The 27852-nt window shown below is 39.5% G+C and overlaps 2 protein-coding genes across 3 annotated transcripts in view; one reads left to right on the top strand and one right to left on the bottom strand.

Moving 5' to 3' along the window:
* Positions 1-2196: 2196 nt before the first annotated feature.
* Positions 2197-27852, top strand: LMNB1 (lamin B1). 2 transcript variants are annotated; one of them, XM_065860525.2, is made up of 11 exons: positions 2197-2741; positions 13077-13233; positions 14085-14210; positions 15366-15536; positions 16920-17045; positions 19365-19585; positions 20519-20744; positions 22985-23089; positions 23519-23638; positions 24348-24461; positions 25780-27852. In XM_065860525.2, exons 1-11 carry the CDS (start codon positions 2389-2391, stop codon positions 25819-25821), a joined length of 1761 nt encoding a protein of 586 aa, XP_065716597.1. In that variant the 5' UTR covers positions 2197-2388; the 3' UTR covers positions 25822-27852. The 2 variants fall into 2 exon arrangements, with proteins under 2 accessions (XP_065716597.1, XP_071658563.1); XM_071802462.1 differs by lacking the exon at positions 13077-13233 and having other exon boundaries at positions 2604-2741.
* The window catches only part of MARCHF3 (membrane associated ring-CH-type finger 3), a 94561-nt gene continuing 83747 nt past the window's right edge, over positions 17039-27852 (bottom strand). The window contains exon 6 of the mRNA XM_071802468.1: positions 17039-17484. Within this exon, the coding sequence (XP_071658569.1) occupies positions 17455-17484 (30 nt within the window). The 3' untranslated portion in view covers positions 17039-17454. The remainder of the gene's footprint in view (positions 17485-27852) is intronic.

Below are 27852 nucleotides of genomic sequence, written 5' to 3'. Positions count from 1 at the left end.
ATGACATTTACGGGCTTTTCTATACAAAGGCAGTATATCACATATGCGTGCCCTATCAGGCTCAGGCTGCCAAGGGTAAAGAGGAACAATGTTGATATTCAGTTTCACAAGTGTCTGACGGGAGCCAAAACACAGTTTGAAGGCCAATTCTTTCATTTCTTTCCCAGCCTCCTACAGCATGACAAATTCTATCTCACAAATACTAGCAAGACAAATTCTGTCTCTCAAATATGAGTAAGAAATCTCAGATGGAAGTAAATGGTAGAGACAGTAAGCCCTATCTAATTTCATCTCATGTGGGAGACTGGGAAGCTAAAATGCAATAGTTCCAACAACAAAAAGTTAAAGCTTGAGGCTTCTGAGGAGAAAGGAAGGCCTCCTTACAAATAGTTAGGATTTTAAACATGTTCTTTTAATTTGTGATGTGAAATGAAACACATGCCATCCATAAGTCTTCTGGAAAAACAAAACAAAAAATGCACTTTATTTCAGGCACATGAATTGCAAAACAAACACTGGGAGGGTGGGGAGAGAATTATAATATATATTTTATAATGAAATGAAAATTCAACTATTTAAAACCCAGCACTACACTAAATCCTGGAAGCAGACAGAACCAAAATCAGTACTAAACACCTGTGGAGGGCTCAGCCTGTACAATAATAAAATCTTCCAAACTTAATATTTGTCTCTTGTACTGACTGTGAACACAGATCCTTTCAGTCTAGCGCCAGCTGCAGAGTAAAACTACCTAGGGCTATAATCCTACTTTGTTGACAATTTTATGTTGCAGCAGGTGCTACACAGATTTTATTTTTCTTTTCCCCCAACTGTTATCACTCTTTTAATCCAGTTTTGCTGTTTTTCCAGAGAAGGAAAAAGGAGAAACAGATAATGGTATGTGTCAACAAAGACATCATATGGGAAAAAGCAGGAGCTCCCTGCTATGGCTGAATTATATATACACCTGTGACAGGAAAACTTTTTTTCTTTGAGAGGTTGTCACTTACTAGTGGAAATTTGCAAAAATCGTTTTGCTAAGCAAACTTTACAGAGAATGAATATCCAGGAACTGGGAAGAGGCCCCCAGTTCCCATAGGAGTGATCTCATGTCTGGTGGAAAACTGCTGGGTTTCTGGAATCTCACCATGGCTCGTTCTAGAAGGAACCTTACTACAAGACTTCAAAGAAATCTAAGTAGGTAAAAATCTTAAGTGTTTTGCTGCTGACCAGCCCCCTCTACAAGAACTTCTGTGAGAAGGACAGTTGGGTTTACAGTCGAGACTTTCAATTGTTCACTCTGTTCCTCTTTCCAGTTTCTAACATAGAGGTGACAACACCCAGTGGTCCTAATATAAACCAGTCTCCAGAAAGATGTAGCCTACTTACTTGCTTGTGAAGGGATAGTGCTGATTTAAAAGCCATAAACCGGATCTTCAGAAGTTTGTTGTACTTGCAGCACTAAAGGATTCATGCATTTTCTGAAGAACATAGGTTCAATTTGTAACTAAGGACACGACACCTCACTTGCAATATACCTTCAGGAGCCAGACTAACATCAGATAAAGAATATGCTAACATCAAAACCTGGGTTGAGCTGATCTGAATAATTGCATTTAGAATATTGGGAGTACTCATCTGAGGTAACCTAAAATGCAGGGCTCAGGCACTCATAGGATCAGGAGTCAAGCATCATTTTCAAATTACAGTGTGCAGCCTACAGATAAGGGAAGAATAAATTTGGGATATGAAATATGCAGCAAAATCACTTATCATAGACAGAAGCTACATTACTAAACGAGAGCCGCACGGGAGGTCGGCGAAGGGCGCAGCTCGGCTGCTTCGCAGAACCCGTCTCGTACTCGAGGGCTTGGGGGAGTGAGGCCCCAAGGAGCAGCGCGACAGCTGTCCCTCCCCCACTCTGCGGGAACCCACTGGGCGCGAGACTCCCTTTGTCCCGAGCCGAAGGCGACAACAAAGAACGCGGCGCCAAGGCCGGTACCGCCCCGCAGCGGCGAGGCGGGGCGGGGCCCGCCCACCTCCCTCGCGCGCCGGCTGACAGTTGCGAGCGGTGGCGGGTTTTTGAATTTAGTCTCCGGCCGGCGGCGGCCCGCCGAGTTCGGCCCCCTTCGGATCGCGATTGGCCGGCGGCCGGTCACGTGAATGGCAGCGGCGGCAGTTGAGGGCACGGACCGGCGGGGCTGGGCGGGCGCCGGCCATTTTAGATTGTGGAGCCGAGCGCGCAGGTGTGGCGGAGGCGGGCGGTCCGGTCTCTGGTCCTGGCCTGGACACCGCGCCGCCGGTGCCGGCTTGGTTCTCCTGATACTGCCGCGGCGGCTCCCGTATTCCCGCTCCGCTTCCCCCGTGGGTTGTGCTCGCCGCTCCGCTATGGCAGCCGCCACGCCGCTGGGGCCACGGAGCCGAGGCTCCGCGCCCGTCACGCCGCAAAGCCCTACCCGCCTCTCCCGGCTGCAGGAGAAGGAGTTACTGCGGCAGCTGAATGACCGCCTGGCCGTTTACATCGACAAGGTGCGGAGCCTGGAGCTGGAGAACAGCTCCCTGCAGTTCCAGGTCACCGAGCGGGAGGAGGTGCGTGGCCGCGAGGTTACCAGCCTGAAGGCGACCTACGAGGCCGAGTTGGCCGACGCCCGCCGGACGCTGGACGACACGGCTCGGGAGCGGGCCAAGCTGGAGATTGAGCTGGGCGCGATCAATGCCGAGCACGAGAAGCTGTTGAGCAGGTGAGCGGGGACACGGAGGCGGGGGGCCCGGTGCCAGCGGTCGGCCTGAGCGCTGCCCACCGTGGTGGCCGTTCTCGCCCGCCGGGAGGGCGAGGAGAGGCTGACGGCGGCCGCCTCGGCATTGAATGAATGAGTGAGAGGCAGCTCTACCCCGCCGCGCTGCGCTCCGCCCCGGCGGGAAGCGGCGGCCCAGCCCCGCGGTGGGCCCGGCCCCGGCCATCGGAGCCCCGCCCTGCGCCGCCACGGCGGGTGGCCCCGGACTGGTAGGGAGCTGCCATGTGCCCACCGCTCTGGAGAGCCAGCCCGCCGGTTGAATCGGGGCTGACGGCACCTTGGAAACTTAGTCCGAGTTCCGTCTGACCTAGTTGAGATGGGCAAGCTCTCCGGGGTTTGAGTCGGGGTGGTCCTTCACCACCACTGACTCCGGTACAGACAGATGACTGTAAGGCTTAAGCTGTTTCAGGGTGAAAAATGCAAAGTGATGACAGTTTTTGTAGTGCCTGTTTCTTTCTAAATGCCCTTCCCGACAGATGTTAACTTAATAATATGAAAATACACGAGTAGATAGTAAGTAGAGTTTACTCTAAAAATACCTAATAACTTCTGTTCATTTTGCTGGGTATTTAGATGTTACAAGAGGTAGATTTGTGACCAGATATCCTCAAGATGGCAAGCTTTATGGCATAGTGCCAAGATTTCCTTAACTGATTGTGCCACTAAATTTTGCTTCTTGCACATTTGACTTGAATCAGTTGTTTACTTTCTTCCTTGTTTGTGTTTACATTAACTTGGATTTATGTGAGTGCTTCCCTTAGCAGAAGAAAGTATTTTGGTGGGGGTGTTTTTGGTGTTGTATTTATTTATTTATTGCTAGTTAGACCCACTTACCATTCTAACATTAGTCTTGGGATCATGAAGTTTGTTGCTGGATTGGTGTTGGGGGAAAAAAAAAGTGGAATTGTTAATATTTTTCCACCATTGTATATATAACCTGTTAATTTTGATTTGCAGTTAAATACACTCTCAGCCCTGATTTTGTTGTAATGAAAAAGATATTTTGTGTGTGAACAAGTGTATTGTTGTTTTCATCTGTGTGCAGACAGCTCTAATCTTTTGGGCTCTTAACTTGTTATTTAAAAAACAAAACGAAACCATGAGCTTTTAATTAACGAGTCTAGTTGTTCTTGTGGTTCCTTCTTGGTGCCCCATGAAGGTCTTCCATCAAAGAGATTATTGACAGTGACAGAGAAAGGAACGTGTAGCTGCAGATGGGCACCAAAATGACTTGACTTGAAGTCAAATCCGGAATTTCCATCTCTTAGTGACTTTATGGAGGAAGATACACTCTTCTGAGAAGTTAAAAGAAGAGTGTATGTGGAGGATTGGGCTGAAGATGCAATCTGTAGTAGATTCCTTTTCTGTGGCTGTAATTGAGGAACTTAATAGTGTGAACTTGGAGGTTCTCCATATTCTTATTTACATTTTCCTGTGATGTGATACTTAGCAAAAAACTGATGATTTGAGGGCTGGGGGGACAGGGAATTGCTCTGTAGACATGACCTCTTATGAAAAGTCAAGTATTTCTGCTTCATAGTGTGTCAATACCTGACTCAAATAGATCATCTTTGTGCATCACAGAATACAGGTTGTAGTTCAGGACAAGAACTCCTGAATAGTTTAGTAAAACAAACACATATTGCAATTTAAGGCTACTAGACTCTACGTAAACTTATGTGGCTGTTGGTGGTTGCTTGGTGGCAGACCTTAATATGGCATTAAGTTTTTTTAAGTCATCTTCAAGTATTTTTAAGATGGATAATTTGGGGATATGTAAGCTTATCTGTAATTCTATTCACGAAGTCTTAGAAGAACCAAAGGTTTTATTTCACCTGGTTTGGAGCACACTCCCTGATAGCTTCTTTCTTAAAGCTGTTACATTATTAAAACCTGACAAAAACACTCTTAAAACACTTTGTGCAAGTGTTTGTGGGAGTAGTGGTAGTTGTAAAAAACTCAGTTTGCAAGGTGCAATGAGAATGTTTGTTCTCTTAAAAGAATTTTCCTCGTGATTTCTTTGCCAGAAAGCTGATGTGCAGTGTGATGCGCTGGCTTTAGTTTAAATGCGGGTAGAGTAGCCGTAGTAGTCTGATCTGGCCAACAGAGCCACCTGAAAAAAGCAGGGAGTTTCTTGGCATGTTTAGTGCTATTAGACTCTTGCAGAGTAAACTTCTTGCCCTTCTTTGCAAAATACTCACGCTGCTCATTGGAGTGAGGTTCATCTCATCTGCCCTTGGTTATGAAAGGTTGCTGATGGATGCACAGCTTAGCCAATCTAGCAGTGTGCTGCTGCAGAAGCAAACAGTGCCATACATTCCCATTGCTGTCCAAAGTATGGTTCTGACTGTTGTCTTGGTTGTTCAGCTAGCTAACTTAATTATTAAAATGACAGAAAGACACTCACTTCTCTGTTGATGGAAAACTAGATCAGCAGAAGTAGCAGGGCTTGCATATAGGACGTGACTGAGAGCAAGGTAGAGATGCACTGAGTTTGGACTGTGTTTTTTGGTAAGCTGAAAAACTTTGCTTGGCCTAGGTATACTGGTAGCTACATCCTAAGAGTCAGAATAGTGGTGGCTAGGTATTTGGTTCCCTTTAGAGTCAACAGAGAGAAATGGCAGGAGGAATTGTTCTCCAGGTGCCCTGGGTCTTTGGAGGGAGCCATAGAAGATTCACTACTTAGCTGGGCAAAGTGATTCACAGTCTAGCTTGCTTTATTGTGCTGTTTGAATATTTTTGCAGTTGCGATTGTTTCCCCAGACACAGATGCAACTCTGCTTTGTCTAGTTAGTGCAACTTTCTTCGGAAGTGCTTTATCAATTTACTTTATTCCAGTCATCACTTTTTCACCCCCTTGCCTAATTAGTACATCAAACTCAAACTTCTAGTTACTTTCAAAGTACTGTAGGACTTTTCTTTATGAAAATTAATTTTAAGGCCCAGTCACCTATTTGTGGGATTTTCTGATTTCAGTCTTGTATATATGGTGTGATTTTTCTGAATTCAAGTGCCAGAAGCTTATTCTGTTAACATTTTTAATCTCTTACGAAAAACATGCATTTGTTTCTATAGTTGATATGTCTGCATATTATGGACTTGTTACATACCCTGTTTCTAGAGTGCCTGCGATGCAGTGAGTAGTGCTGTAGCTAAATAAATGTGAAGGCTTTTCTTGATTTTTTTCAAATATTGAAGAAGCAGGGAAAAAAAAAAAAGTAAGGTAAAAAAAAAAACTCTGATCTTCCTAATTCTGTTCTGAGGGAGGGATGGGGAAATGATATGTGTGATTGTGAAAGTAAAAGGAGGCTTGTGACAGGGAGAATGGAGATAAGCCAAAGTAAGTCTCTTACCTCAAGACTATTGTGGGAAAAAATCCACGTACTTTTCTGTTTATGTGTATAGAACTCTTGGATGGCTCTGTGGAAGTGGAGAAGAGGGAAACTGCATCTGCTCCCTAATTGTGAAAGAATTTGGAGAACTTACTAATTTAACAATATTTCCAGTTATTTTCTCTTTCCTGATTAGGCAAGACTTTACTCTCTGCAGTTGTAGAGACATCCATCTACTTCTTTCCTTTAAATAGTGTGCTCAATTGTGATTAGCATGTTTCTGCACTCAAGGGCTATAGAAGACATGAACAGTACTTCAACAACCTAAACTCATATTGCTTATTTAAACTAGTCTTGGAAAACTCAGGATCATTACTCTTTGTTCCATAACCACCCCATTTTCTCGGTGGTGTGACTGTACAGTGAACTCAATTGAGAAACTGATCTGGCTGATAAAGTAGCTGCAATCCTGTTCACCATTCTGTGGTACAGGCACTGCTGGCCTGGCAGTGGTGAAGGAGAATGACTGAGATCCACGAGAGTGTGCCTTCATTCCTGTTTACAGCCGGATAGCTGTGGCTCGTGGCTTGGCTACTATGGAGGCAGCCCTTTCAAATAGGGGTGTCAAGTTATTATTAGGTACAAACTGATCGAGGCAAGTTGAGTAATTAATGGCTTCAGTTACGACCTGTGAGTGGAGGACACTAGGCATTCTGGACACGTAAGCTTTAATTTTACATAGAATAAATGTCTGTGCAAATGGATTTCCAACTACTGGACTTGCCCATGATTAATGAAGGTGAAACCAGGTAGTAACCTGCAAATAGCTGGATCCTGGGACTTCACATTACTGCAGATTTCACGTTCCTTGGGAAAAGAGCTAAATAGACAATGCAGGCGAAGTAGTGAAAGATATGATCTTCAGGCATTTCATAATGTCATCATTTAAGTGGCAGGTGCAGTTCAGAGCTCTACACTTGTTCCATCAATCCAGCATCCTACAGGGTGGATTAAGTTTCTGCTTTTTTGGGTGCAAGTGTATCATGCTTTCATCATTTGCAGTAGCTGCAATCCAGGGAGAATGGGAGAGCCAAGATGGTGAGGGGAAAATCTGGTATGTAACTTGAGCAATTAAAGTAATAGCAGATTACATTGTGAAGTTTGACACAACTATATTACCTAGTAATGTTGAACGAGAGCAGTTCAGTAAGTCAGACTTACTGCTGTGTTACTTGGTCTGCTTATGTGTCAAGTTTCAGGATAGATTTCTATTGGTGAGGTGAATGTTCACTATGGGGACTTACTTAAGTGTACAGCAGGTCAAAATCCCTAGCTGGACTGGTCTGTATTCTGATACACTGTGTGATGTAATCACACTGTTTAGAAAGCATGAGCTAGTGTTTATGTTTATTCATTTAGGACACTCCTTGTTTACCTTTGTCTTTGGCAGGCTGAGATTTCACGGTGGCGATTTTCCAAGAGGAGTCAATGTGATAAAAAGTAATATTGAAGGAAGTTCCGTGGTTTATTGAAGATATTGGTACCTAAAGGGCGCCTACGTGAAAGCTGGAGAGGGACTTTCTACAAGGGCTTGTAGGGATAGGACAAAAGACAATGGCTTTAAACTGAAAGAGGGTAGATTTAGATTAGCTGTAAGGAAGAAAATTTTCACCATGAGGGTGGTGAGGCACTGAAACACATTTCCCAGAGAGGCTGTGGGCACCCCATCCCTGGAAGTGTTCAAGGCCAAGTTGAATGGGGCTCTGGGCAACCTGGTCTAGTGGAAGGTGTCCCTGCCCATGGCAGAGGGTTGGAACTAGATGGCCTTTAAGGGCCCTTCCAGCCCAAACCATTGTATAAACCTATATTGACCATTGATAATAGTAAAGTGTTTTATAGAGTGCAGGCATTTATAGTAAATATAATTGTGGCAAGGAACTATTTTTAACATTTCTGGTATTTCAGAGATTCTATGGCTCTCTTGCTTTGTATCTTCTATTGCTCTTCCTTTTTAGCTATATTCTGAAATGAATTTCTGCAGTGGAATTAAACAGTAAAATAAACATCGGTCATAGCTTGGTGTCAGCCTATGGCTTGAATTCATGTGCAAATGTGTGGTATTCTGCAGCTGGTACCCTGAGCAAGTATTCAGAAGAGCCACGTTGTGCGAACGCAAGAAAGTTTTAACAGCTGTTCCAGAGTTTCCTGTGGCGCATTATGTGTTGTGCTGTAATGAGCTGGAGAAGCTCTCCTGAGGAAGATTACTTGAAACTTTTTGGACATGTAATGATGCCTTGGTAATGGACAGTGACTTGATGTGCATGCACTACATGTGTAAATGTTCTGCCTAGACTGCTGGCTAGGGTAGTGAGATTTATGTGGTTGACTGAGCTCTTCAAGAAGGGTTGCTGTTTAGCAGTAAGTGGTTAGAAATGATGTGTGTTTTGTGTTATCTGAAACCCTTGGCAGCTGTCTCCAGTTAAATAAAAATGAGTAACATGAGACAAGTTGAAACCAACTTACATGTATTTATTTAAGGGGAAGGTAAGCTTGTCCGTTTTCTCTTATTGCCATCTTGCTCTACATTTAAAAAAAAAAAAAACACAAAACAACAACAAAAAAAAACTTGGATGCTTTTAGACAGATATTTATGTTATTGTAAATCACTTCCTTGCAAAACATAGCCTTATTGTTCTGTCCACTGTAGGGCAAAAAACATGGAAAGCTGACAGCTAGCTAAACAAAACACAAAGTGTTAAGGACTATACTTTGGGTTTTTTTGTTTTCATGTTTTTCTCTAATGGAGTGGAATCACTATGGAATTGGAAACCAGTCCAATGTACAGTACCATGTAATTTTTATGGATGTAAATATAGGCTGCATTATTATGAATTACAACACTTGTGTAGCTGTGTCATGAATTAGCTGAAAACCAATATTTTTTGAGGAGGATTTGGCTGATGTTGGTATACTTAGCTTTGTGATCTGACTGTGTAAGTACTGGCAGAAATGGGTGGGGTGGTTGTGGGAGGTGATGGCATCTTGCACTTGATCAGTTTCAAAGGAACCATAAATTACACCTGAGATCTAGGTACTGACTGAAAGGAGCAGTCTTTCTGCTTACTTTGCATTAGGCATGTGGTTTGTCTGGCTCCAGGAGGCCAACTCAATTTATTGAACTGGTAGAAAATTATTTTTGTCTCTCTTTCCTGTGTAGCCTGTCTAGTAATCTAGCAAGAAACTTAAGAAGATGACAGGAAATTCTAGGTTTTGTGAACCTCTGAGACTGAGGGAAGAAAGGTGATTGTACAAGAGAGTGAAAAGGGAGCCTGCCTCTTTCAGTTGAGCTATTCAATGACTTGGCCATTTTACTAAACTGCAAACCAAGTGGTCCAGGTAATCTCAGCAGAACAGTTATTGCCCCTTGGTATCTGTATTTGACAGCTTTCAATGATCTAGTGCGGGTAACTAGACACAACCACATTACCTTATAGTTGTGCACAAGTTGATTTACTCTTCTTTACATGTTAATTTTTGGGAATGGTGAACAAATTAACCTGTGTAGAAATCTGTCCCACAGGTAGACTGCATCTGGTATGAGAAATTAGCTTTTTTTAATGGTGAGCTGGGCAGATGTACTGCAGTTGTCAGGGTTATTTGTACTCCTGAGAGTGGCAGTGTGGAAAGTGTACTGCTGTCAGGCTGCTTGAGTGATTGGAGTATGGTGGGGAAAACAGATTGTAATATTTTGTTGTGGTGTGTGCTGAGCCATTTCAAAAGTATATGTGGCTTCAAATCCATTAGTTGGAGCTGTGCTGGTAATGCTAGGTAGGAGTGAGACCAAGTTCTTTATACTTGGTAGTGTCTATGCGAGTTAAATTTCTGAAGTAAAACAAAAACAAATGGGAACTGTCTGTTTTGGGGAGGCAGATCATAGTTCTAAACTATTATAAAATAAGTTACAATTCAATGGTTAAGAAGGTCCACACACTTTAGATTCAAAAGAGAAAAGCTCCTTCTTTGAAGAAGATGCAAGTCAGCAATTATTTATTGCTTTTTATTTTTCTTTCATAAGCTGAACTACTTGAAGGACTAAAGTTCTAGCTCATTTCTGAAGACCACAACAGGAAAGTGTTTGAGGTTTTTTTTTTTTTTAAATTTGTTTTTGACAATTTGTGGAGGAAAAAGCTGACTATTGCTGAGAGGCTGAAGTTCTTCCTGGTAATAATGACTAGGTATAAGGGTGAAGTATATGTTGTGTACATTTGGTGTTTGTTTTTATAGTTCATAGAGGCTCTTGCCTTGTTTCATTTCTTTCCCATATTCCTTTAGGGCTAGGATGACACTGCTGAGTTGCTGAGATTTCATTTGGCTGTCAGTGTTTGAAGTGTTGAGCTCCAGCTTCTGTTTCCTTTCTGAGAATGTGTTCAGATGTGCTGTCTTGTAGTTAGACAACTCATAGCACAACTAATAGTACTGAAATTTTTTCTCCCCCACTTTCTGTGACTTCGGTTGCATTAAATTATATGATGGTTTCACAGCCAATCTTGATGCAGACAAGCAAGGAAGTTACTTTGGGCTGATGTAATGGGTAGCACCTAATTTAGTGCTACAGATAGAGTATTGGCTTTTAATCATATTGTTGTTGCTTGTCTATGTTATACATCTTTTTCTCTGCTACCCCCCTTGTAAGAACTGTCTTCTGAGCTGCCTACCAGTTTGTAATTGGTAGAAATATTTGCATTGGTTTTTTTTTTTTTTTAAGGTAACACTAAGGTGTGTGTGGAGACTTCATCTTCCAGAGTCCAGTAGAGTTCAGGTTGGGTTGGAGGGTGGCACACTATGGCCCTCAGTATGTGCAACTACCTGGTTTCAGGATCCAACTTGAACAGGCTTGGTTTCAGCATTAAGACTTCTGAGAGAGCCTGTGTGACAGTTTTTCCATGTTTTGAATAAAGCTTTCTCCAGCAGTGATCAAATAAGAAGGGCCTGATGTGGGCCCTCATACTTCCTCATAAGTGATGGAGAGATTTTTATTACAGAGGTACCATAACAAGACACCTTTGCCTCTCTCTTTTTCTTCCTCTGCTGTACAGCATTCTTGTGTGCTGAAGTTCCAGAATGCCTCGGTGGGAGGGGAAGGATAGAACTCCAGTGAATAATGTGGAGAGCTGGATGTAGGAGTCCATGTGCCAAAATCTAAACTCTGCTTTTGTCTGAGTTGTGGACCCAACTGCTCTGAACTGTTGGGTCTAAGAATTGGTGTGTAAAAGGCTGTGGAGGAGCTAGATCGTCTTGAGCACCAGAAATTAACAAAATAGTGGAGCATAGAAGACTTAGTGTGTGGCAGGCTCTTGCAGACTGCTGCTTGGGTGAGTGTGCTGTTACTCAGCAGGATTAGCACGGGTCCCGTCTGTGGCTTAGAGCATGCCATCTTGTGGCTGTAGAGCTGAAACATCCAGACATGAGTTTTATTTCTACAGATGTGTGCACGAAGGCTTGAAAACAAACAGCTCTCTTGAGCACAATGTTAATTGCATATGCTTGCATATGATCTTGGAAAAAGCGTCTTTTAAATTTGAGAGTTTCTCCTTTTAAAATTGTATTGATTTTTAGTCTCATTTTGCTGAGAAGCATTGCCATTGTTTCTTATAAGCAGTACAGTGATTAAAATATTAGTGAATGTGTTAATGCTTTAACACTTTTAAATCTTGTTCTTAAAGAGTCTTTATCCAATTTTCAGTCTTCTCAGTTTGGTGTTCTAAACTTTTTTCCTTCAGTTTCACAAAGAAGTGTGAAAACCGAAGAAGAATGTGCTGAATCTGTTGATTCCTGTAAAATAAGTATAGTTTGGTTCTAAACATCTAGAACTTCTATATGCTCCTGCCCTTACTAGGGAAATGTGGGTATCCCAGAGAGAAAAATAGTCAACTTCAAGGTGGAAGAACTTTTGTTAAACATTTAAATGCAGCAGCTTGGGCCATCTGAAGGTCAACAGTCATCTTGATTCCTGGGTATGGTTTTCCTTTCCCCTAATTTTGGTAGTAGCCTGTTGTAGCATGATTTATGAGTAATTAATTTAGGCTGAAAAGCATGGGTTTGTGTTTATATAGCATTACTTCACTTTTCTCATTTGACTTCTTCGTTTGTATATGCTGTTTTAGGGATTAAATACCTAGAAACTGTTTGACTGCTTGTGTAGACATGGAAATGAATAAGTAGTAATTTGAAAAGCTTGTGTTTGCTTTCATAAAGAAAAGGAACCCTGTACCTCTGCACGAGTGCAGTTTCGGTGATGGCACAGACTATTGTCTAGACAGGACTTCGGTGTCTTCCCTCAGATCTGTGGAACTTTGCTATTATGTATGAGTAGCATGGATGTGCAAAGCAGTTTGCTATGCTACAGTTTCTGCTTCTGGAGGACCAACTTACAGACAGTGAACATCAGTTTTCATTGAGAAGTTGGTTTGTTGGTTAGGAATGGGCTATATGCAGTCCAGACAGTGGATCAGCACAAATTTCTGTGTCAATAACAGGCAATTAAGATAATTTACTTGTTTCCACCTTATGGAAAGAACCCTCTCGTGGGAGAACTTCTTTCTTACTATTAAGATTCTGGTGAAGGTAGGACATTTTTACAGTGTTCCCTAAAAAGAAAAGTGCCCTTATAAACACACAGTTTGCTCTTTCCATGTGTGCCTCTCAGACTCGTTTGACACTCTGTTTCCCATATGTTAATGTTTCTACAGCCCAAGCAGAATATTAAGATATTGTTATATCAGGTGAAAAAGCAGAGCTAAGGAGTTGATTTAAAGTAAATTAGGCCAAGACAAAATGTTTTTGTTGGGTATCTCTCAAGTTTAATATTCAGATTGCACTTTGTTTTATTAGTCAGCAGTGTTCCTTGGGGCATTTCTAGACTTTCTTACCACTTTCTGATTTATTCCAGCTATGCAAAAAAGGAATCTGATCTTAATGGAGCCCAAGTTAAGCTTCTTGAGTTTGAAGCAGCCCTTAATTCTAAAGATGCTGCACTGGCCACAGCCCTTGGTGATAAGAAAAGTTTGGAGGGAAAAATAGAGGATTTAAAAGATCAAATTGCACAGGTGAGAAGAAGAAATATTTAACCATCAAGCTTCTGTCAGCAAATGAGATGTTTTTTATATAATATCTCTATAGTAAGAGCTGTCATTCTGGTAAAATGCAACTTTGTAGCCAGAAAAATGGATGCAAACCTATCACCTAGTCACAAGTGAAACTGTGGTTCACTGTCAGCATTGGAAGCAGTATTGAGTAGGTGTTTGTGTCCAGTACTCTTCAGTTTATTAAGAACATGAATGGTGGAATAGAGTGCTTTTAAAATTGTAGATTCTGAGATTGCAAGGGATGGTACTTATGTTGAAGAAAGTAGATCAGGGGTCAAAATAAACTTGACAAATCGTAGAACTGTTTTGGTGGAGAGGCTGACTTCACAAATACAGATAATAAATAACTGACAGGTAATAGTTTGCCATTCTCTCTGCCCTCCTTTTGTGTTCTGCCTGTGGTTCTTCAACTTCTGGACATCTGATAGAAAAAAAGAGGGGAGGGAAATAGTGTTGCTTTTGTCAACCCTTTGAAACACATGATTTGTGATCTTAAGCAACACCATTTAAAGAGAATGAGTTGAGGAGACCAGGAAACTGGTGTTTTCCATGTAGAAGGACTGAAATTTTATAAGGAAAACACAAATAGCATTTTGATGCTAGTTATCAATGTGAAATATCCACAACTTAATATGTGCAACTGATTGCAAAAGGGGGAGGGGAAAGTCAGTAGTGGTGTAAATATCGGATTTGATTGTCAAATTCAACCATAGCATGTAGTTAGCTGTACTTCTAGGTAGCTGAGGTTGTTGTGTTGTGTAAATTCTGCTCTGTAATCATTGTTGTGTTGATTCTTTTACATTTTCTTAAAGCTTGAAGCTTCTTTAGCTGCTGCCAAGGAACAACTTGCAAATGAAACTTTACTGAAGGTGGATCTTGAAAACCGCTGTCAGAGTCTCACTGAGGACTTGGAATTCCGAAAAACTATGTATGAAGAGGTAAATGCTTTTGTCTCAAGAATTCACATTTTTCAAGGGAAGAAGAGAACTGGGGGGTCATTCTAGAATACTAAAATAATTTAGGTTGGGAGGGACCTCAGAAAGTCATCTGGTCTAAACTCCAGCTCAGCAGGGTTGACCTCTATTCTAGCTGGAAGTTTTCCAACTCTTCTTTTTCTACAAAATGTCATGTTAACATAGAGCTGTTGTGATAAGAGCTTCATATTGTGTTCTTTTGTGTTAAATTCTGTACACGTCCTTTCATAGAATCATAGAATCGATTGGGTCGGAAGGGACCTTAACAATCATCTAGTTCCAGATGCCATACCATGGGCAGGGACACCTTGCACTAGGCCAGGTTGCTCAAAGCCTCATCCAGCCTGGCCTTGAACACTTCCAGGGATGAGGCATCATATTTTCATAGAAATAAGAAAGCAGATTAGTAGTTTCTCACATCAGCCCTTTATGACTAAGTGGAGAGGGACACTCAAATAGATGCTATGGACTTGTACTGTTCTTTCATTTCAGAACTTTCCAATAGGATACTTTTCAATAATGGAAACAGATGTTGATAAATATTTGTTGTTCACAGCTTTTCCTTGCCAGCTTCCCTTTCACTTTCCAAGAGGAACCTTGGAGGAGTAACAAGTGTACCTGACCATACTGTTGTTGTTGTTGCATGTTCACATTTCCATGCTAGTTGTATTTTCAGCTCTGTTCATGTTGTTGGAATCCTTTTTTGCAGGCACCACGGGCAAGCATACAAATAAATGGGGAAAATGCTCATTAGTGAAAGTGACTGCCTAATTTCACAGTACTTTCATTTTGTGCAAGCATGGAAGATAAATTAAAAAATGGGGGAAGCATTTCTAAAGTGTAATCATATTGAGGTGTATTTGTTAAAAATGCGGACAGCTCTCAGCAGTACATGTGACTTTACATGCTGATGCTATCCTAGCTCTTGTTTCAATTTCTGACTATTGCAAATTAAGGGAATGATCCTGTGTTTCTACTGAAAGTTTCAGTGTCAAACTAATCTAATGCTGATCCACAAGGCTAGCTAAAATCTTCTTCACTCTCAACTCAGCAGATAGCCTTCTGAAACTCTTGTCTCTTGTATTTACTGAATGTTATTTCATTTTCTGTTTTCCTTAGGAAATAAAGGAAACAAGACGGAAACATGAAACTCGCTTAGCTGAGGCTCATTCTGGGCATCAAATTGAATATGAACATAAACTGGTTCAAGCCCTTTGTGAGTTAAGACAGCAACATGATACACAAGTGAAGCTGTATAAAGAAGAGCTTGAAATGTTTTACCGTGCCAAAGTGAGAACATATTTTCATACAGTTGTCTGATATACTTTATTTTTGTTTTATTTAGTGGAAAGACAACCTAATTAGTTCCATTTCAGTGGATTTTATTGTGGAACTTGGTTTAATTTGCATTTTCATGTCTCGTTTTGGGAGCAGGTTTAATCAGGAAGGACAATAATGTAAAAGTAGGAAGCACTGTGTGAAGGTGAACTGTGGGGACAAAAGTGATTAGTACTGGGATTACTCTTAATTCAAGGCTTATTACGCATTAACTGTAACATAGTCTTGATAAGGTGTCCCATATTTTGTATAAAACTTATTCCATAATAGGGCTTGCTGAGAAGACAGCGTCTGAGTCCTCTGACTGTGTACAAAATATGTGAAAGTTATACCACACCCAATGGTTTCTGACACTTGCTTTTCTAAAGAGGAATCATACTCAAGCTGAAATCAGTTATACTTCATGATTTCCTTCTTCTATGATTCAGCATTTCTGTCAGGAGGGATTCTTATATCTCAACTGAACCTGGTTTCTGTGGCTATATTTGTTGCAGTTAATATTTTTGAAAACAAGAAGGGTTGTTACAGCAGAAAAGCTGATATAAACTGAATTTATTAGCAAGTTTTCGGTCTTTACCATCTTGACAGCATGCAGTTGCTTATCTTAGGGGCTTCAATCTGATTTGGAAAAACTTACAAGAAAAATTTTTGGCTATATTTGATGTATTTTTTTAGTCTAAAAATCTGTTCTTAATTGAGGCTTTCTTGTTCCCTCTCTTCAGGTATACTGCTACTGTGTTTTTTGACTCTTATTTTAAAGAAGTTTGTTTAGATCTACAAGTTCAATAATAAGCCTGTTATCTTGCTCAGGTGAATTTAGTGGTGTTCAGCAGGCATGATGCAGCCAGTTTAAAAAAATAAAATTATTTGAGCTTGAATTTGATACTATACAATTAATCACTAGTGTCTTATGGCACTGGTACGGTAATCTGAAGGCACATTACCAATTTGTTTATGTTGGCTTAAAATTAACATAAATTCAGCTTATGTTCCTCTATTTAAGGATACTCAAAATCAGTGTTACAGTAATGGAGTACTTAAAGTGAAAAATTGGCCCACATGAAAACTGAAATTAGCAGTCCAACTTCAGTAATGTCTGCAAGAGAAACTTAAGTTTTTCATCCTAAAATAAATATTCAGAAGATCATGATTTAGGTGGGGCAATCCAGTATGGTAATTGAGCCACCATATTTAACCCCTAAAGAAAGAGATGTTTAATTGTGTTAGAGCTGTAGAGAGGAGTTTTGTGACATAGTGTCGTGTGTGGGTTTTAGGGACTCATTTTTCTTTTAATAAGTTATTTTGAAACTCATGTCTTAACTCGATGTACTGCAGCTTGAGAATGCTAGATTGGCCTCTGAGATGAAGAATTCTGCAGCCAACTCGGTAAGAGAAGAACTGAATGAAAGTCGCTTACGAATTGAAAATCTGTCTTCCCATGTCTCCAATCTTCAGAAAGAGGTAACAAGCTTTTTGTGACTCTTCAGTCTTACTAATTATAGTTTTTCATTTTTATAGCAAAGGACTTCTCCCCTTAACTTGTATGTTCAGCATCATGACTTGAGTTTGTCTTCTGTTTTACTGTTCTGTACTTTTTCAAATTTCTTAATGTCTCCTTTCAACGAAACTGAGTTTTTTTTGTGTAGTATCCTGCTGGAGTGAGTGTTGAAAGGTGGTACTGTTAACTGGTTTTTACAGAAACTTTTGTGGACAGATGGGACAATTTTAGACAGGAGCTCTACACTAAAGGTCTTGATGTGCTATGTGGTTTGTTTCTGTTCCGTAGTAATTGGACAGCTTAGTGTAGAATTCCACAAGGCAGCACTCAAGGCTAGAGCTGGAATATGCAGTCTCTCTCTGGTATCTCTCTTCATCCTAGATCCAGTTTGCATCTAGAACTCTAAAAAAAATACAGAGTGAGTTTACCAGGGATTAGGGTGAGATACAAGACTGAGAAAATATATTAAGTAACTTGACTTGAGGGTTTGTAGAACAGGGTCTTGAGCAGAATCTAATTATACTTAGTCAGATCACAGAGCACATAGATCACACTCGAAGTATGACACAACCTATGACAAGCCATATGTTCAGCACTAGCTTATTTGATGGGAGTAATGTCATGTGCACTGTAGTGGAAAAATTAGAGTAAAAATTAAGAACGTTAGGAGTTGTTTCTGAAGTGGGCTTTTGTAACTTGCTACTCAGTTAAAAAAATCCAACGAAACCTTTAAATATATATTAGTAATAGTCTTTCTATGATACATTTAAATATCATCTTGTAGGACTTCAAAATTATGTGTATTTGAAGTGAAGAATGTAAATTAAGGGGACATTATTTCATAATTTTCCAAATAACTTGGCATATACTAGTATAAGTCTTCCCAGTTTTTCTGTTATATAGTCAAGTTAGTCTCTGGAAAAGATCAGGTGATGTAATGAATCTGCATGAGGTTACACAAGAACTGGATTGAGAGTTTTGTCTGCTTAAGTCTCATTTCTGCTTTTAGATTACTATGTCCCTTTAGGTGGTTCAGTCAACAAATGCTTCTGAAGTTTTTTTTCCTTTTTAACTTCAGTTAATTAACAGTGTTATGGCACTTCCTTGGGAGTGACAGCTAGGTTCAAAGAACTTGCTTCTGAATTTGCAGAGGGGTTGGTGGTTAACTTCAGGACTATCAAAATCAATTTCTGCCAGTTTGACTGTAATTGTCCACTAAAAAACACATTTTGCTACTGTGGGGTGATATTTTTTTTGGTAGTGCTAATGATGCATCAACGAGTAGAGTTTTGTTTTTTCTGTTTGCTGGCACTAACTTTACCTTTGTTCTGGAAAAAGACAACTCTCTTATCACTGATGCTGATCTGTTTTGAGTTACCAACACTGATCTCTGTAGTAGTTTGCACAGGGATCTTGATCTGACACTTGACTCCTTTTATTAAATTCCTTATCTGACTCTTCAACACGGATAACCAGTTGCACTGGTTCCCTGCATCACCCTTGTAGACTGCCTGTTTTAAGTGCCTTTGGACTTTCTAAGAAGAGTGCAAACTTGGACTAGAAAGACGATTGTGGGTCACTGGTTCTTGTGTCTGTCCTCTAATTAAAAAAAAAAAATCTTGAGACTATGAAACAGAAGAAAGTATGCTCAGGGAAAGTAAACCTTAAAGCTGTCATAATTCGGCTTTTCTTGATAAGCATTCCATTCTGTATGTACAATAGTAAGTTCTACTGGCTTGATATGATTTTTAAAGTATGTGACAAATTAGTATTTTCAGCAAGCCTTGAAGGCTTTGGCAACAGAGGCAGACAGGCTTTCACTGAGAACAACCCCTGTTCTTTTAGAGGAACTTCCTCACAGAATTCAGAATTGGCACCAGTAACTGAAGCAGAAAGTAGACATCTGAAAGCTGAAGAGCAATCACTTACTGCAGGATCTGAAATACACTTAGCTGTGCTTTGATTCTGTTTCCTATCCAGTGTGTCTTAAACTGAGTTTAGGAGTCAAAATGTTCTGTGTAAATTCAGGTGTAGTAACTTATCTGCAGATCTCAGGAAAATGGAGCAGGGCTTTCAAAGTATGTTTTCAGTTTCATTGAAACTTAAGCTGTTACCTTTGTAGTAGATGAGGTGGAGAACAGGAAGTTGTGTATGGGCAAGTTTGCATTCAGAAAGAGCACAGGATGCTTAACCTAAGGTGTTGAATTCTTTGTCATCTGAATAGCAGTGCATGGAGGTTTGGGTGAGATTTTCTTTACGCCACTGTTTTCAATGCTTTCTAGTCTAGAGCATGGCAAGAGAGAGTGCAAGAGCTTGAGGACACATTGGCCAAGGAACAGGAAAAGAGTAAAAATATTCTGTTTGAGAAAGAGAAGGAGTTGGCCCAGTTAAGAAATCAGATGCAGGAACAGCTGAGTGACTACCAAGAACTTCTGGATGTTAAACTGACACTTGATATGGAAATCAGTGCATACCGGAAATTGCTGGAGGGTGAAGAAGAGAGGTATGAACAAATGTAGCAACAAATGCTGGTATCTGTGTGCTTCCCTTACTTGTTCCATTCTCTGTTTAAGAAAGCAATTCTTGGTGGGAATGCATTCATTAGGTGCTCTACTGCAGTTTCAAAATACGCTGTTTGTTTATATCCCCTCCTGGCTGGCACACTTCTAAGTCTCCATGAGACCCAGCTGCTTGTGTATCGGACCAATAACTCTCAAGGGAAGATTCCACACTGAGAATGTAACAAATTGTAATTTGTAGGTCTGTTTGGTACCATGGTTCTTTTTCAGACTTAACAATTAAACAATCCTGTAATTATCCAAATTTCTTTAAGTATAGAATAATTTTAATGAAGTAGTAGATGTTATGATTGCCCAGTGTATCAGCTAGCTGCATTTTCCACATCTGACCCCAGAGTTCAGCAATACTGAGAATTTTTGGCTGATAAGTCACAGCTGTCATTTAAAGCAGCTTGATACTTCATCATTCTCAGAATGGCACCCTACTGGTCCAGGCTGTTTCCTCTCAAGTGTGGGGATGAAACAGCAAATGTTCTTATGCCATTGGGTTTGTGCATAAATTTCCTACAATGGCGTAAGTCCCCCTAAGAGATTTTTTTTTTTTTTTTAACTTCTTCTATCTCCTGAGGAATGCAGTCTTTAACAAATGCATACAGATGCTTTTATGGTCTTAATGTAGTAGTCCATCAGTATTCTGTGTTCCAAAAGCATTAGTTAACTCTTTGACAACATTTTATTAAATTCTTCAAGGAGTACCTAAGACCTTGCTTTTTCATGTAATGTATTTTGCTACATTCCTTTGCCTTTTTGCTATGTATTTCTATGGGAATAAGAGGAGGGAGAAAATTTATTAAAAAAGGTGGAAAAAGTAAAACCAAAGTGTGATGAATGCATATTTCTTCTTTTCTTCAACATAGGTTGAAACTTTCTCCAAGTCCATCTTCCCGAGTGACAGTTTCACGGGCTTTATCGAGCCGCAGTGTGCGTACAACCAGAGGGAAGAGGAAGAGGATTGATGTGGAGGAATCTGAAGCCAGCAGTAGTGTTAGCATTTCCCACTCAGCTTCTGCTACTGGAAATGTCTCTATTGAGGAGATAGATGTTGATGGAAAATTCATCCGCTTGAAGAACACCTCTGAACAGGTTTGAAAATGCACATGTATTGTGACTTTACAGTGGTCTGATTAGAGGTAGGGGGCATCTTCTGAACCCTTTCAGCCCCGGGCTTCCTGTTGACCCTGGAGCTAAAGCATACTGTACAAGAGATGGCACTAAGAACATAGTGTGCTGTAAAATAAGCTTTCATACAGTATTCTGGATTTATGATGACTTCTTCCAAATTATTTTTAATGCTTTTCATATCGATTTTTTACTGCTAGGTTGCCCACCCACCAAAGTGTTACATCAGAATTCTGCCTTGCAAGTGATCTACCTGTAAAGCTCTACAGATAACTTCACTGATGGGAAATAGTGCAAACAGACACTAAGCTGCTTTACAAGCCTTTTAAGAACTTTCTCTGCACTGAAAAGCCCCAAAGGAAACCCATACTGATGCAAAATAAATGTCTAAATTTAATTAATTGCCTGTGTCCCTTGTACTTGCATGTAGCTTCTCTAAATCAGTTTTTCTTCTTCCTTGGCTGCACCCACAGTCTTTAGCAGCCCTTGGTTCCCATCCGAAAGCTGCCTTTATGATGGCTACTCAAATTATTTCATTGTGTGAATAAGCTGGAATTTTTATTGAATGGAACACATGTATCTGTTAATCAAAGGGTACTTAATTTGAGTAATAATCAGTTTTCCTTATATTGCCTTCAGAATTATGCCGTTACATTCAGTACATCTCTCCCCTGCCTTCCTCTCCTCCTCCCTGCCCCCATGCCAGCCTCTGACAACATTACTTGTAGTTTCTGATTAAGAAAAAAAGTCCTATGCTATATACAGTCATCGCAGGAGGAGTTGGAGATGGGGTGCTATACTTTCTTAAATCTTTTATCTGAAAAAAGAGAGAATTGAGCATTGTCTCATTAGGACACCACAATGACAAGACCTAATTTCTTGCAGCCTAGATTGCAGGGGAGGTCTAAGTAGTACTTGCCTTCTCTTGTGCTGTCTGTGCCTCAGCTGTGTGTAGAACCATGTTAGCTGTGTTGTTTTCAGTGACACATAAGTTTTGTCTAAGGTAATCAGATCCTTTACCTTCACACAAAAGCAGCTCATCTTGATCTTTTAGATGGTCTGGATGCAAGTACCTCAGACCCCTCTAGTCAGTGTATCTTAATTACCTGGCTAGGGTGTTGGCTGAGAGTGCTGACTTGATTTACTGAATGGAAGAACCCTTGACAACTGTCTTGGTCTAGACAGCTAGGTGTTTAGATGACCCAGTTCAGACAAATGAAAGACCACTTCTAATGAGTCAGGACCTTCCAATTTTTTCATTTTTGAGTTTTTCAAGGTTATGGGATTTCCTGCCCCCTGCCAGTTTGTGTGCTACATGAGTTTCCACTCTTTCATTTAATTTAATCACACATTCACTGTTCCATGGATAAACCATCACTTCTGTTAGCAGTAGCCATAAATGGTTCATGGTTACAGCACTTTGCCAGGTGTCTAAATTTGCACAGCTGTCTGTAGTGCAGTTTAATAAGCTGTACTTGGGGAATTTTAACAAGTCTTTGACAGTTTATAGATAATAGATAAAATGCTCTTTTAAGTATGGTATGTTTTGTTGCAATGACCAACTGAGTGTCAGAATCCATTAAGATTGTTCATTTAAGATCTTCACTGTATTCAAACTCCAGTGGCAACTGTTTAATGCTTGGAAACTGTTTGTTGATGGGAGAATTTAAAGATGTACTCTTGTTTTGAAGTAGTCATTCTGTAGTGATGACTTCTGTATGTGTGTCTATTAGATTTGCCAGTGGTTTTCAAGTAGTTGGCAGGCAAAAGATAATTGAAAGGAAAAAAATAACGTAGATCTTGCAGAGGAATATGTAGCGGGAGGTCTGCGTATGTAGAAACACATTTTAAGAAAACTGACAGAAATATTTTTTCCCTAAGAAGCCTGCTTGTCATTCTGTGCTTAAAAAATGTATTATATATTTGTAAAGGGGTTTTAAGTATTTTTCTGGGCCAAGCTGTAACAAAACAGATGCAAATTATAAGCATTAGTCAATATATCATCAGAACTCAAAAGCAGGACATTTTAAGCTTTAACTTGAAATAAGAGATAAGAAAAATTTAACTAAAATGATTCTAATTGCATGCTGAAGTAATAACAAACATTTTTACTGAAGATTTTATGTGCCTTATGGCCTTATTTGTAAAATACGCTTCACATGTAACAGATAATGACTGCCGATAGACTTTTTTTTTCTTATTAGGATCAACCTATGGGAGGCTGGGAGATGATCCGAAAAATAGGAGACACTTCTGCTGTTTACAGATACACGTCAAGATTTATACTAAAGGCAGGCCAAACTGTTACAGTAAGTTGTCAAGACTCACCTGTTCAGTTGAAAGGGGCTCTAGGCTGACTTAAGACACAGCATTTTTAGTTCTGTCCTGTCTGTGTACATGTTCAGAAAATAATCACCTATATTTGTATTGGGCATTAGTTTTATCAGTTGCTGTGAAGAAGCTGGACACAGCCACATTTTTCAGAAACTTATTCTCTCTGTGGAGCAATAGTTTTGATCATAAAGAGTTGCATTTATCTATTCAAAAGTCTCTGCATTAAAGAGAACATAGGGGTGTTTTGTTTGAAGAAACTTTGGAAGCAGATAGGCAGACAGGACCTGTATTTCGTTAATTGGAGGAGATTCATAGGTGTCACTTAAATTGAATACATTAACTCAATAAATAACATGGAAATGTAAGGCTAGCAAATAATGCTTGCATGTGACTTCTCTTAACAGATCTGGGCTGCAAATGCTGGAGTAAGTGCTAGCCCTCCCAGTGACCTCATCTGGAAGAACCAGAATTCTTGGGGCACTGGTGAAGATGTGAAAGTTGTGCTGAAAAATTCTCAGGGAGAGGTAAAGTAGCTCAGATATGTTTAAACTTATCTTTCTTTGGTGCCATCCCCTATAGAGAGACAAGTAGAACCATTTTTAGGACAGTACACATGAATGCACATGGGTGTTTAATGAAGTTTTTTCCTTTAGTTTTCAACAAGCACACTGTACTCCTGTCTGTCTTAACTGCAATGTAGGAATACAATCTACTGAAGTGTGTGAATTTTTTCCCCTATAGTGAGTATAAGTAGTAGAAGAATGACAGTGCACTCACACCACAGAATTGGGTGGTGCCTTAAAATATGCTTTGAAAATTAGTAAAGTCTTCAGTTTTCCTTAAAACTGTGTGTTCATGGGGGGTGGGTAGTGAATAATGAAACAGTGAGACTTACTTTAAGCAATGAGGCATTAATTCTGGTAAGGCAGAAGTTACAACTTTGGGTAGGAGAATCACCAAGACATCTTGCAATTGAAAGAAAATATTTAAATATATAAGCAAAACACATTTTGGAAGAACTTGATGACTGCCTTGTTAGAAAGATTCTTTTTAATCGTTAAGATATTTAAATCTAGAGTGTTATGAATGCTGTTTATGTACAGCAGTACATGAAAAGTGTACAGACAAAATTGTACGAGTAGCTTTCCCAACAGATGGAACTCCCATTTCTCAAAATCTGAGTGGATTAGCACCAGATCTTTGGAGGAGTCAAGTCTTAAAACTCTGTTGCAGGAGGTTGCTCAGAGAAGCACTATCTTTAAAACAACTGTACGTGAAGGGGAAGAGGAGGAATTTGAACAAGAAGCAGCTGAAGATGTGGAGGAAGAAGACTATGACCACCAACAGGTATCTTATTTAGGTTAACAAGGTTATGTAGGTTGGGAAAAACCCCAATATATAAGTAATGGATTTTTGAAAAAAATATTTGTTTGGGTGCAGGTGTTCTTTTATTTTTATTTTGTTTAATCAGTAATTTAATAAAAACATGAAGCTCTGTTATTAAAACCAGTGTAAAAAAAAATTAACTCACAGATTCCCTTAATGGACAGACTTTTCTTGAAAGGAGGTTTTAAAGCTTAAAGATTTGGGTTTGTTTGTGTGGTGGGTTTTGTTTTTTTGGGGGGTTTTTTAACTCTACTCCTGGTAAGATTTCCTCCAGGATGATTGTTTATGCTAAAGTTTGGCTTAGGAAGGTACACTAAATTTACCAAAAGCTTTGAGAACTTCAATATCTCATTTTCTCTGAGAGTGTCTTCCAATCCTTTTATTTCCTATATTAGAGAAAATTATTCTTGCATGCTGAGGAAATGCAACTCTGGAGATACTGGGAAGGTGTGAACTTTGAGTGACAATATTAAAAGTTTTGAATTATAAGGGAAAATACTGAGCTATAACATACTTGATTGTTCATGTTATGAATTTTATCATTTACTGTTTTGACTGGTTCGTCTGAAAAAATAAGGAAAAGTAACAAACAAAAGTTCCTGCATTGCAACAAGCAAGTTTTCTACTTCAAACTCCTCTGTGTTTCAGTTAGTATATATCTTAAAGTCAGTTAAAAAGATAATATAGAACAGTAAGTGTGCATATATAAACAGAAAATGGAGAGAGCTAGCTGGGTTGGAAATCAGTTTTTTGGCAATCATAGCTTTTGGTCTATAACTGAACTGTAACTTTGTAGTGTTTAATATAGAATCAGGTTTTTATTAGAGTTATGCAAAAGTATTGAAGTGCATCCAGGTGTCCTTGTGGTTTCTGGGATTGTGTAGTTCAGCTAAGGTGTGTCTTAGCTTTACTTACAAAATGTTACAGAGAAATTAGATTTCTTTAGATAAAAACTCTCAAAGTACTTGTATATGTTCCCTGCAGTATTCACCACCTGTCTAAACTCAATTATGCTTTTTGACTTAAGATTCAAATATAATAATCATTGTAGGTGTGTTTTTTCTGGTACCTGTCCTCCATTGCCTCTCATGGGAAAGTATATCTAGCGTTCTTTTACTTAGAGGGGATAAGAGGTTGTACAGTTTTGCATACTGACTCTTGCTTAAACCATGCCAGGCTAATAATTTGATATATTGAAGATGTACAGTATATTCTTAAGTTGCTAAACCTTTTACAGCTGTGGTTTTTTTTCAAAGATGACTCTTTCTATTCATAACAGGCAGGCCCACAGGCATCTAACAGAAGCTGTGTGATCATGTAAACTTCCAGTCAGCCACGTTCCTCAAATCCTTGCCTACAGAACGGAGAGACCCTTCTCAGAAGCACAACATATTTTTGTATTTTCTGTATGTGAATTTTTAAGCTGCAAGTCTGATGGCCTTAATTTCCTTAGCCACTGAAAAGGAAGTTTTGTAAAAGAAATATCTGTAACTTTCTCACAAGATGTGAATTGTTGACTCAGAACTCTTCTTTTATTGAAACTTTGCTGGAATAGAAATATTCCACTGTTTTGGGGATCAAAGTTTCTTCGGTTATACCACTCTAGACTAGCCAGTTGCTGCTGACCTCTTTATATTTAGGTGCTGTTGAGGAAGGGAAGGCATTTTCGATACTGTGAACTCTTTTATACTGGAGATTTTTTTCCTACAGTGCAGTCAAGACTATAAAACATTTTTATAGAAAAAAAAAACACAACAGTTTTGTTAAAAAACCCCCACAACTTAAAAACCCAACAAAACAAAATGATAATAAAGAAAAAAACCACACACAAACAAAGAATGTAGCCCAGCTGATCTCTCAGAGGATGAAGGATGCAGTAAAATTCCTTATTGATACTCTTCCTTTATTTAGTTTTCTTGTTCTGGAGGAGGATTCATGTTAAATGTGTTAGTTGTTAAGATAGTGTAACAATCTTCTTTTTTCTTTTAACAAGTAGACTGTTTTAATATGGATTGTCTTGCTTGTTTACACTTTCTAGGAACAAAACCAAGTCTTCTAGGTGTCTAGTCTGCACTTCGATGCAAAACAATTTTAACTTTGTCAATGTGGAAAGTTTTTTTGTCCTTTTGGCAGTAATCTGATGTTTGAAAAAGCTTTGAATAAAATGTCTCTGTTTTAAGATGCCATCAAGTAAAGATTTTGGAATTTGTTTTTTCCTAGAACTGAGCTAAAAGTTGAATGAGTGGTGAATACTTGAAACTGATAGGCTTTGAAGCTGGCAAAATGTCCAAGTAAATGGAACGGTGGCAAAGATTTCTTTTAAATAATGGGTAGCGTAACTTCATATTGGGGAAAAACAATTATTTAGAGCTTTATTAAAACTCTGTTGCATAACTGGTTGTCTGCATCAGCTTTGTTCATATGTTAATTCTCACTGGACTTACTTTAATACATCATAGAAATACTAGGCTGAGCAATTTAAGCATGGGACAGTAACAACTATTTACAGTATTTCTGCATTTCTATTTATCTTCATCTTAGTCTGGAAACAGTTTTAAATGCATGCCCAGAACTTTGGAAGTTGATTTGAGCTTTTTCTCTTGTTTTAGTCTTATGAGTAATGTAAGACTTGTTAACATTTCTTTCATCTTGCATAAGTTCCATTGTTCTGGTGAAATACATGGTGGTATTTCAACCGTGGGCCAGCAGAAGATGGGGTGAGGGGGGTGGCAGGTGGCCAAGGGTTATGCAGATGGATGAGGATTAGGCAGATTGCTTCTTTTGACAGTAATGCTGGCTTAAACAAGTGTATTAAACCACAATGTGATACTTATTTTCCTGTTAATATTTATGCTATGTAAACATTCAAATATATTAATGCCTTTTAAGCAGCACTCTGTATCCTATAATGTTACGAATACTCCTCAACTTGATCTACATGAATAATGTCTTTCTACTTGTTGTAGTGCTGGTATCTGTAGGCCTACACCATATAAATGAACATGTGTGTTGCACAAAGTGGTTAATTCCATTCCTCGTTTGTAGTTTTCAAAATTAATATGATGGGCTAGCGATGTATACCAGTAAAGACTTGATTAGGCCAGTTAGATAGGACTGTGTATCTCTCCAGTCAGTAGTAAAGAAAAATAATGTGCCTGTAGGCATTGGGTACCTTACTCTTAATTCATTGTAGGAACCTGACACTATAATCAAGCATTCTTTGTTGAAGCTTCGTAGAGCCTGCTTTTGTCACTAGGATGATGAACAGTGCTGCTTAGATGTGTGTAGCTAGGAGCTACTACTTGAAACTAATTTTCTCTGTAAGAATAAATTTTTACATTAGTCTTGCAAA

The sequence above is a fragment of the Patagioenas fasciata genome, chromosome Z (genome assembly GCF_037038585.1).
Source record: "Patagioenas fasciata isolate bPatFas1 chromosome Z, bPatFas1.hap1, whole genome shotgun sequence".
Taxonomy (NCBI): domain Eukaryota; kingdom Metazoa; phylum Chordata; class Aves; order Columbiformes; family Columbidae; genus Patagioenas; species Patagioenas fasciata.
This window is presented reverse-complemented; position numbering and strand designations above follow the sequence as displayed.

What these genes read in the sequence shown, in the direction of transcription:
- LMNB1 (XM_065860525.2), top strand. Translation starts at nt 2,389, where the DNA reads ATGGCAGCCGCCACGCCGCTGGGGCCACGGAGCCGAGGCTCCGCGCCC. An exon ending in CTGGAGGGTGAAGAAGAGAG is followed by an intron (nt 19,586 to 20,518) that starts GTATGAACAAAT and finishes TCTTCAACATAG; the next exon opens with GTTGAAACTTTCTCCAAGTC. An exon ending in AGGCAGGCCAAACTGTTACA is followed by an intron (nt 23,090 to 23,518) that starts GTAAGTTGTCAA and finishes TTCTCTTAACAG; the next exon opens with ATCTGGGCTGCAAATGCTGG.